An 11,735-nucleotide genomic window follows, 5' to 3' on the forward strand; every position below is an offset into this window, starting at 1 on the left:
TCAGTTTTTTTTTTTTTTTTTACTATAGTCTCCAGTTCCCTCAAAGACTATCCATACACGGTTCAATATTCTGAGGTTTTTCATAATGGCTGACTGCAAAGAGATAACAGCTAGTAACACCAGAAGTGCATGTTATCTGTTTTAGGGCCTGTTCACACGACGTCCGTTTTGTGTGCTGACCTGATCCGTACGCTGCTGCACTCAAAATGCATCCCAATGTATCCCTATGTGTTTTATGGGCTCCAGTTCTCACGTGCGCAGTCCGTTCAGCTTACACAACAGAAAAATACTGCATGTCACATTTTGTACGGTCAGGATACGCAAACGCGTCAAAAACGCACTGCGCTGCAGCTAACATACTAACAGCCCCACTCCAGCAAAAAAAAAAACTTTTTTTTTTTTTGCTGGAACGCATCAAAAACGCGCCCAAAACGCACTGCATCAGCAGCACCGCGTCTGCTGATCCTGACCTGATCAGGACCTGAAACTCATGTGAACAGGCCCTTAGACATGTTGAAATTTTTTGCAAAACAACACACAATTGTACAAGAAAAAAAAAACAATCCCTTCACTGCTTGCCACGGCCAGATTTTAGCCAAAAATGGCAAGGAGGATAGGTGGATTTCTCAGTGTTTGTTTTCTTAGTAAATGATCTGTCCATCTATCTATCTATCTAGCCAAGCATTTTCCATGGTTAAAAAACTAATTTTTATTATAAATATAACTTGGTGACTTATTTGTGTCTTGCTGCTATTTCATTGTTCAGACTGGGGGCAGGGAGGTGATTCTGCTCTATTCCTTAACTACTACAGAATGTTGAGAGTAGGAAGTATCCCTTGAAATATTTTCCACAAATTTTCTAGGGTGCATCTCCCATGCCCTGCTTCTCTCGCCCTGCCACCGCTATACCTGGCAAATGCCAGCGGGGACTTGTTTCACAGGAGCGGCTGGAAAATTAGACTTGCAGTTAGTCTGCAAGTATAGGGCCCCTTTCACATGGTCCGTACACGGATCCCCAGCTAAAAGGATCGGATGTCATCTTGCAATGGAGGAAAAAAAATGAAATTACCTGACCCATGTTGGTCTATGGAGAATCGGATGTAGACGGACTTGTGTCCATTGACATCAGATTGCCCCCTGCAATCTGGCAGGATCAGGTCTGGCAAAATAGAAGTCTGATCTGTTTGTTTTTCTGGACCTGGCCAGAGTCAGGGGTAATCGGATGTAAATGGATGCCCACCAGTTTAGATCCTACTGCCCATAGACTAACGGTGGCTTCTGATCAGGTCCGCTTGAAAAACTGACAGGAGGACCTGATTGGAAAACCCATGTAAAATGCCTCTATTGCTTTACCCAGTGCTACGCAAAACAACTGAGTAACATCACTTTTATTACATAATTACAGGAACACAGGCAGCAAAATACAATTCAAATACTGTATGTGTAAAAATAGACCCTAGTTAACTTTTGTTATGCTGCCACCATAATCACACACTTACGTGACTGCAGTTGCATACAACACAAATAATAAAATTGTATTACATTTGGTAAAACATAACAGCAAACTGTGGGTAAAAAGCACCCTAACCTTTAACATAGATATGCATAATAAAATGAATTCAGGCCCCATTCACACTTGCTAATGGCATGAATCCCACGGAGGAACCAGGCTGCGAATGGGAGGCGCTGTACAATACAATGACAGCTGTTCACAGGTCTTTTACATGTAATTGCACATACTGCGATTACCTGCGGACAACCGCACCTAGACGCAGACTGTTTGGGCCTAGGTGCGATCAGCTGCAGGTATTCATAGTATGTGCAATTACAGCCGAATGCCTGTGAATGTCTGCAGGTGGTGGCAGTTGTATAATACACTGCCTCCTACCCGCAGAATTCATTGGACCCATACAATTCATCCTAATTTGTCAAGAGGGCCTTGTATAATACTGTTAATATAACTAACCATAATGGCGTATTCACACCAGAGCATTGCACTAATCGCATGTTACCACGTGTTTAGCACATTCTATTGCACAATGCACATATAATGCAGTACTGTGTGCGAGGTGCATTGCGTTGCCATTCATTTCAATGGCATCCCAGCACAGCTCTCGAAATGGGTTGCAGTGAGAAAAAAGTAGTATATGCACCATTTTTTTTCACAATGAACAGTGTTGGGCTGCAATGCGGGCGCCAGGAGGTGTGTTGGGGTGCCATTGAAATGAATGGCAATGCAATTCAGCTAGCGCATAGTACCACATGCTGGGTGCACTGTGGGATACTGTGCGCCAAACGCACAGTAACATGCAACTGCTGCAATGTTCTGGTGTGAATGGGCCCTAAACTCAAAGACACTAAGATGTGTATACAAATCCTGTCTCAGGGTCCCAGGCATGCTTATATAGATTCAGGTTAGTTTTAGTAATAAATATGATGTTTTTTAGTTGTACTGTACGTATGTGTATGGTATTACAGCAATCACCTTGATGGAATATAGTCATTTCTTCAAAATAAAAGAAACAATTAAAAACAGTTATGGTAAAATAAATATTTTTCAATATGACAAACTATAGCTATGCTTTGCTTGAAAGTGTTTTCATTGATACATACTAATTACTGTCTTGAGCAGACGGCTTTCCCCTTTAAATGGCAATTCCCCTGCATGTTTTATGCTTCTTTGCACAGGTGTCTGGTATTTGTAGTTTTAAGCTCGGTCAAAGTCTATAGCCATTTCGGTAGGCGGGAACTGCATATCCCATCATACACTGCTCTACAGGGAAGTCTCTGCCTGAGTCAGCCAAGTGAAGCATTGCAGAAGCATTTCCCTCCCCCAACAAATGAACACACTGCTTTATCCGGGGGCAATGTGCTTTGGCTGCAGCTTTCCTGCATTATGAATTCAGGTTTGAATTATAAATAAACAGGGATGAATTACATAGATGGAGATAGCTGTGTATTGGAGGGGCTGGATACTTGTTTTTCTTATGCTCTATTTGCAGATGGGGTTTTGAAAGGAACAGTGTCATTGAAATGTAAAGGGCAGGTGGATAAAAATAGACATTTAAGAAAATAAATATATTGCAACAGGAAAAAAGATTATCTTCCTTGTAAAATATCAAAAGCGATTTACACTATAGATTTCCTCTAATACAGTCTATACTCCTTAATATAGTTCACGTATTTGTTTTTTATTGGTACATGTAGTGGCTTTAAACGTTTTTAATCACAAGCTCATTAAGCCTCAATTACCCCTAGTGAGGAGGTATCCAATATGTTACACTTAAGCTGGTCATACACTGCTCTATTTTTTTCCTTCAACCCGCGAGCTGAATAAAAAAAAAAAAATAGAACAGATTCCTCTATCAATGCTGTATGAGCATTGATCAAGGAATCCCCACTGTATCTTTTGCATTCTGATAGCAGCCGCTGGCCGCTGTCAGTAGCACCTGAAGATAGCCGGCATTCATTGCCTGCCGCCTCTGTTCGTTCAAAGATTTTCGACTGGCTCCAGAAGAACCGTTCAAAAAGTGACATTAAACCCTCAGATTTTTTAACATAAACCAGTACTGTAATGTGTGCCTTACTGTAATCCATGGTTGTTTCCCTTCTCTTTGCTGCTCTTCCTTTTAAATCCTCATGTCTTCTCATGCTTGGGGAGAACTTCCCTTTGCAGCTCAGTGCCTCTTCCTGTAGGGCTGGCTCAGGTTACAAACCTATACAAACCTATACACAGACACCGTGTATCCATTCCTGAGACAAGGCAGTCTGCTGCAAAACAGAAGTTCTGCCCAGCATGAGAACAGATACAGATTTAAAAGGAAGAGCAGCAAAGAGAAGGGAAACAACCATGGATTACAGTAAGGCACACATTGCAGTATTGTTTTATGTTAAGAAATCTGAGGGTTTAATGTCACTTTAAATAGCCATTATTATTATTATTATACAAGATTTATATAGCACCAACAGTTTGCGCAGCACTTTGCAATATAAGGAAGACATTACAATCACAATAGCCAGTATATGAGAACACCAGACTTCTTCTGCTGTATCCAAAGCTTTCTCTATTTCAGTCATTTATTTCATGTGGGGTTTATTTACACAGGATTATGAACAAAGGCTATTGAAAAAAGACTTGCTACTGCAGGTCCAGAGTAAAGCTACCTATACACATAAAATGTCTTGTCCACTTGATTTTTATTACCATATGAAGTAGGATTGTCATATCATTGGGTTTCAGCATAGATCCTGAACTGAACAGGTTACTGGCTCAGTTGGACTTTTTTGACTGATCACTTAAGTTTGTCCTGTGGCAAGACAGGTGCCAGATGTACACTGTATTGCCAAAAGTATTGGGACACCTGCCTTTACACGCACATGAACTTTAATGGCGTCCCATTCTTAGTCCGTAGGGATCAATATTGAGTTGGCCCACCCTTTGCCACTGTAACAGCTTCAACTCTTCTGGGAAGACCGTCCACAAGGTATAGGAGTGTGTCTATGGGAATGTTTGACCATTCTTCCAGAAGCGCATTTGTGAGGTCAGGTACTGATGTTGGACGAGAAGGCCCTGGCTCAAGTCCCCACTCTAATTCATCCCAAAGGTGTTCTATCGGGTTGAGGTCAGGACTCTGTGCAAGCCAGTCAAGATCCTCCACCCCAAACTCGCTCATCCATGTCTTTATGGACCTTGCTTTGTGCATTGGTGCGCAGTCATATTGGAACAGGAAGGGGCCATCCCCAAACTGTTCCCACAAAGTTGGGAGCATGAAATTGTCCAAAATCTCTTGGTATGCTGATGCCTTAAGAGTTCCCTTCACTGGAACAAAGGAGCCAAGCCAAACTCCTGAAAAACAACCCCACACCATAATCCCACCTCCACCAAACTTTACACTTGGCACAATGCAGTCAGGCAAGTACCGTTCTCCTGGCAACTGCCAAACCCAGACATCAGATTGCCAGACAGAGAAACGTGATTCGTCACTCCAGAGAACATCTCCACTTCTCTATTCTCTAGAGTCCAGTGGCGGCGTCCTTTACACCACTGCATCCGACGCTTTGCATTGCACTTGGTGATGTAAGGCTTGGATGCCGCTGCTCGGTCAAGGAAACCCATTCCATGAAGCTCTCTACGCACTGTTATTGTGCCAGTCTGAAGGCCACAAGAAGTCTGGAGGTCTGTAGCTATTGACTCTGCAGACAGTTGGCGACTTCTGCGCACTGTGTGCTTCAGCATGCGCTGACCCCGCTCTGTCATTTTACGTGGCCTACCACTTCGTGGCTGAGTTGCTGTTGTTTCCAGTTGCTACCACTTTGTTACACTACCACTAACAGTTGACCGTGGAATATTTACTAGCAACGGAATTTCATGGATGGACTTATTGCACAGGTGACAAACTATCACGGTACCAGACTTGAATTCATTTAGTTCCTGAGAGCGACCCATTCTTTCACAAATGTTTGTAGAAGCGTCTGCATGTCTAGGTGCTTGATTTTATACACCTGAATCCAATGATTTGGAGGGGTGTCCCAATACTTTTGGCAATATAGTGTGTCTGCAATTTACACTCAAGTGATAAAAAAAATGTCCATTACTATGTATTGATCCTTTCCAAAAAGGATCATTCAGACTTTTTCGTGACTGCCATCTCCCCTTTACACTACAGGTTATTACTCCTGCCCTCTCCTTATTACTGACCTGATCACCTCCTGCTCATTCTGAACCCACATGCTGAGATAACTTCAAGAACACTGGGGCAACTGCCCTCATATAAATCTCCCCAGAACCTGCCCCTCTGCTATCACCCCCACACCAAACACCCCCCTTCCTCAGACAGCAACCACAATCTATACACTCTAATTTCTGTTTCCAAGAACCACCCCCTTCCCATGTTCCCTCTGGTATGCCCGCTGTATCTGTAATTTGCTCACCGCGGTCTTTTTAACTTCTTAACCTACTTTCTGATAATTAAACCTGACTCTGTCTCTCCTGCTGACTTCTCCCACAGTGGACTCCACTGGATTCACTCATCCAGACCCAGTGGTGGGCTTCCTTGACAGCCTTTGATACAGATAAACAACCACTACTCAAAAAACTTCACCCCCTTGGCCTCTAAAAATTTGCTCTTTTCTGGTTGTCCTGCTACCTATCTAAGCAGTCCAGCGTCAACTACTATTTCATCTCCTCCTCTCCTCTTCCTCTAAGATTCCTCCAAGGCTCTTTCCTTGGATCCCTTCTATTCTTTATCTACACCTCCTCCCTTTGTCAGTTGATAGCCTACCATGGCTTTCATTACTATCTCTATGCAGACGACACCCAAATCTATCTCTGTACTCCTCAGCTCACCCCATCAGTCTCCTTGTGCATCACTAATTTATTAACCAGCATATCAGGTTAATAAATGGATGTCACACCACTTTCTAAAACCCAACCTTTCTAAAATTGATCTCATTATATTCAACCAATCAGTGTCCAACCCCCTCCCTGCCAATCCCTCCACTGGTTTTTGTTAATTGAAATTAATAAAACTGAAAATACTAATAACATACAAAGTCATCCACAATTCTACCCTGAACTACATCACCAACTTAAAATAGTCTGAAAACATCACCCTAAACATCCCTTTCACTCCTCCCAAGTCCTGCTTATCTCTAGTTCACTCATCACCTCTTCTCATAGTCACCTCCAGGACTTCTCCAGAGCATCTCACATCCTCTGGAAATCCCTACCCCAAACTCTACAGCTACGTGCTACTCTGTCTGCCTTCAAGTGATTCCTGAACACTCCATCCCCTCAAAGCTATTACGTTTTGTCTTTCTTTTAGACTGTAAACTCGGAGAGCAGGGCCCTCCCAACCCTCTTGACTTTAACTGTTTTGAAACTGTACTGTGTCCCTTTATTTTGTAAAAGCATTGCCCAAGCTGTTGACACTATATAAATCCTGTATACTTATATGAATAATATATATCACGCCATCACAAATAACTAAAAAATTCAGTTTTATCTATTTTTGTCTTAATACTTTTATATGGAAAAAAGGATAACTACATTAGACAATTTGTGATGATTGGACATGAAACATTTTGGCTTTTATGCATAAGAAAATATGTCAAAGCTTTGATTGAGAAATTGGCACATACCAGTTTACTTCCGTACAGACCTTATAATCATATGTTCCTTGTTACTTCTGTGCTTGTACACAGAGCTCTGGCTCTTTCACAAATCACTTGTGCATCACTGCATCTTCCTGTACATCATACTTTGTTATTTCTTTCCTAGAAATGGCATCTTCGTCACATCTATCTGGGCATATTGAAGTGGAAAGAAAGTTTGTCCCAGGGCCAGAAGTGGAGAAAATCTTGTATGCACTAGGGGCTGAGCTGCTGGAGGAAATCACATTTAGAGACTCTTACTATGATAGCCCAGATCTGCGTCTCACACTTGCTGACTGTTGGTTGCGAAAAAGGGAAAATAGTTGGGAGCTAAAGCACCCACCAAAGCCAGGAGCCAGAGGACTTACTGGAGCTTCCACACAATACTTAGAGCTGACCCAAGAAGATAAAATTATCTGCAAAGTCAGTGAAGTACTGGCTGTACCAAGTCTCCCCAATATTGAAGCGTTTGGCCTGAACGAGTTTGCAAGTTTTGTGACGCGCAGACGCAGGTTCCAGTTGCCTCTGGAGGAAAGCTCAAAGGTTGTGGTTGACCTAGATGAGGCAGATTTTGGTTTTGCAGTAGGTGAAGTGGAAGTGATTGTACAAACACAAGAGGAGGTACAGAATGCATTTCAGAAAGTGGAAGAGATTTGCAAAAAGCTAGGTAAGAACATCACAATAGTCCTGGTACAAAAGTTTTGCAGACTTTATTTTTTTTAAATGATTAATAGCTGCAGAAACAAAATTTATAATATGTTCTTTTAGGAAGTTTGTACATTGGACTCATACATGAAACCTGTAATCCAATACATACTTCCCTAACCCCCGTATTTCACATCTTTCTGCAAAGATCCTGTGAACAATGAGGATCCCAAATCTCTTTTGCACTGTATGTAGTGTCTTCTTGAAAAATTTGGAATCTCCTCGGAAGGGAAGTGATGTCACTCCCTGAAAGTGCATTGCTAAAATTTTACCACTACTATTATGCAGCAATGTTTACAGGGTGAGGAGCCCAGATCTAATACGTGGACCTTGATGCACCATTTTTAAAACATGTAAATTATAATTTTTTGTTTGTCTGAAAGGTTACAATTATGGAAAGAATTACATTACCATTTATTTCTAGGGGTGTAACCAGCAGAAAAAATGTGCTGGTTACTTTTTTTTCCGCGTCACTGCGCAAAGCAGTCCAGTGATCTGAACTGGCTATACAATTTATTCATTTTTCACGGTACCTTTGCTTACCTGCCGTAAAAATAAAAGTTTTAAAATGGAGATAATTGCAAAATTGTGAAGCAGCCCTAAAAGGATAAGACAGAAGTCCCATAAGGATCACTGCAGAAAAATTGTGCAATTTTATTTAAAGCAATTCTGCAGTTACCAAAAAAAAGAAGTGAAAAGAAGCCTCCTGCAAAATAAGACTCCTAACACATCTCCAGTGGATAGCAAGTCCTAACCTCCCTCTACCAGATTTATTGCCTCCAGAAGAATCTTCCAGGTAGTGCAAAAAACTTCTCAACATCTGATAAACTTCCCGGGTGAGTCAAATGTCCTAAGCCGCACAGTGCATAGCAAGGAACCATGCATCTAACAGATTTGGAAGTTTGTAGAATGTTAAAAAGTAGGGTTGCACAGATACCAAATACAGTACTCGGTACAAGTACGAGTACATGTACCGATACTTTTGAGCTCCAAGACTACACTAGAGAAAAATTCAAAAATTAGGATGCAGCTGTCATTTGTAAGGAGCACACGGAGCTCCTGGGATTTGTACATCTCTGTTTTAATGTACGATTTTGTTTTTATAAATATAAATAAAGGGATGCACAGATACCAGTTTTGCAAGTACGAGTACTGGTACTTGCCGAGTACTTACAAATTTTTGTTTATTGTCATGTGACAGTTGTTCGAAAACAATACAGACTAATGATTTCAGGACAGTGGTGGAGAGCCAGAGCCCGGTCCCAGCTACAACCTCTGCAACCCTGGTAGTTCTCATGAAAATGCCAAGTATCTGCACTGGTACTCAAAAAGTATCTGTGCATCCATATTAAAAGGTCTTTAGTGGCCGCAGCTCTTAAAGTGTTTGAAGATCGGACTGAGTGTCCACCAAAGAGGTAAGCATTAAGGGTCCACTTTTGCAAGAAACTTTGTTTCTCATTTTTTCTTCAGATATCAAGTCACTTGATATATATTTCTACAGCTGTGCCACACAGTGTGGTCATTTTTACAGGCATGTCTCCCTATTGGCCACAAAGTGTAATGTCACACTAACCAACAGGTTATTAATCTCTCTGAATTTTAGAGGTACAGGGGTGCTCTGCAAATAAACTATTCATGCATGCAGACACTAAGACCTTCTTCAATAATGATAAATTGACTGGTTTAACTTGGTCTTCAAACTCACAGGTTTCATTTATCTGTGGTATCTGTGGTAAAACAATGACCATTTTGCTCCAGGCCAAAGGCTAGTTCTGGGTAAGCCCTCAAGCACCAGCAATGATATTAGTTCCTCACTTAGTTCTTCTTACACACAGAGCACAGGCCTATGTTTAAAGTAAGACTGTTATAATTGTATCTTAGCAAAAATTACTGAAAGAAGAAGGCACAAACCGCTAGAATCTTGAAAGTCTGCACCTCTGCCCGCTAGAGACTCCAAATTGCAGCTCCAACTTCTTGTTCCAACACATTAAGAGTTTAGGCTCCAACTATCTCTCAAGCAGGATGTTGGAACTGGAATTTAAGGGGATTCCGAGGTGCAGAAGAGCCGCATTTTAAAGTTTTATGGATAAGTACAGGCTATTGGTGCCGGGTTCTTGTGCCAACAGATTGCTCTAAGCATAAACACCCACAGGCACATTTCTGCGTATTTAACTATATGTCTGGACTTCCTCTTACACGAGACACTGACTCCTTGCCCATTCAGGGAAAAGTAACAGTGTCTGTGCAAAGGGCCTTTCCCGGCTCATTATTACTCACCTTGCCAGCACTCCCCAGCTGCTCTTCCTCTGTCACAGCTGGAAATAAAATTCCTAGTGTTGCACACTAGTGGAAGCAGTGACCTCACTCCCTTGGGCATGTGACAATGATCGGGCCCTGCTAGACCCAAGCACTTGGAAGCACTGGGTACCTTCACACTGACATAGTGAAAGGAGCTGCAGGGGAACCCTGGCAAGATGAGTATAAGTGGATCAGGGGGGTCCCTTTGAAATGACACAGTCACTTTGCTTTGAATGAGCAATTGCAAGTGTCTCCTTAAAGCACAACAGGAAAACAACACTAGCACTTGTAGTGGTGTTAATTCCTTCTGAATGACTTTGAATTGCTGTAGGTGAACAACTATCTCAAAAACTAGCATTGATTTAAACTTTTGGAAGTCTACAAATTTAAAGCCTAACTATGGCATTTAAAAATAGTTAAGATTGTCCCTACACCACAGCTGATGAAGAATGAAGTGCTTTTTTTCCAGGGGATGGCATAACATAGAATAATGATTACATTGCTATATGGTCCTGCCACATACGGTGGTCTGGTTCTTTTCTCTCCAGTGCAGGAATGTTATCGGGCACTCCTGCTAGTGGACATGTCCCATCCTGATGATGTGGCAGCTAGTCCTGCACTGTATTGATTGATGGCAGCAAGAGAGGTACCAACAAGACAGGTTGTAGCTCGGCAAGAAGAGCGCCTTTAGGGGACTGGTTCTCACAACCAGAACTGATGGGAAGGAATGTTGCCGGACCATGGATTAAGTTAAGCATTGCTCTGCCTTATTCTATCCCCTAGACGAAACAAGCACTGGATTCTTCATCTGCTGGAGGGACAAAAACATTTTAAGATTTTTTTACCTGGCTAGTTTGGCCTTAGGTAATTACTTTTTTTTTTTAAAGTGTGTTGTTTCAGAAGGTGTATTTTATAGTCTAATAAGAGTAATGCACTTAATTCTTGCAGGTGTTTTCCAGGAATCGGCAGTACAAGGCAAAGTATGCACATATCTTCAACTGAACCGCATTGAACATTACAAGCAGCTGATTGAGGCTCATATAATTTGACCTTTGCAAGATCCACTCTAGAAGCCATGTGTGCACTCCAATAATTTCTGATATGTATTTGTTCTGAGTAGCCTTCCACTAATCACTAAATCTGCCCAAATACAAACAGGGTTATTCACAAAAGGGTGAAGAGTTTAGAGAGGGCAGGAGAAGTGAACAATCTAGGATAACATCGCTGAACTGGAAAGTGAGCTGAATTGGAGAATGTTTCCAAATCAGCCATTTCGGCCTAGATTGTTCATGTCTCCTGCCTTCTCCAAACTAGTCACTCTTTTGTGAATAGCCTTGATAGATGATTGTTTTCTGATCTAGCCACTTATGGTCAGATTGAAAAATGACTGCATGTCTATGGGCAGTCTGAGACCTCTGCAGGTACCTCCTGGCCATAAGATCTAGAGAGTTGGAAATTGACTATGCAAGCTCACTGCTGATGTTCCACCAAGATATGCTTTGTTCATAGATATCCTTAAGCAATATGAGCATGCAAGTCTGTGTTTGAGCACTGAAATTGTAGCTCTGGTCACCCCCCCC

The 11,735-nt window shown here is 41.8% G+C and overlaps 1 protein-coding gene across 2 annotated transcripts in view; it reads left to right on the forward strand.

Annotated features, from left to right (window-relative positions):
• The window catches only part of THTPA (thiamine triphosphatase), a 14,827-nt gene extending 3,590 nt beyond the window's left edge, over positions 1 to 11,237 (forward strand). The window contains exons 1-3 of one of the 2 annotated variants that reach the window (XM_018556131.1): positions 2,785 to 2,906; positions 7,280 to 7,819; positions 11,104 to 11,237. In XM_018556131.1, the coding sequence (XP_018411633.1) occupies positions 2,897 to 2,906; positions 7,280 to 7,819; positions 11,104 to 11,204 (651 nt within the window). In that variant the 5' untranslated portion in view covers positions 2,785 to 2,896 and the 3' untranslated portion in view covers positions 11,205 to 11,237. Of the gene's footprint in view, positions 1 to 2,784; positions 2,907 to 7,279; positions 7,820 to 11,103 lie in introns of those variants that run through there. The other variant, XM_018556132.1, reaches the window with a different exon arrangement.
• Positions 11,238 to 11,735: the final 498 nt, after the last annotated feature.

Source organism: Nanorana parkeri, unplaced genomic scaffold (assembly GCF_000935625.1).
Source record: "Nanorana parkeri isolate BGI_ZX_2015 unplaced genomic scaffold, ASM93562v1 scaffold225, whole genome shotgun sequence".
NCBI lineage: Eukaryota > Metazoa > Chordata > Amphibia > Anura > Dicroglossidae > Nanorana > Nanorana parkeri.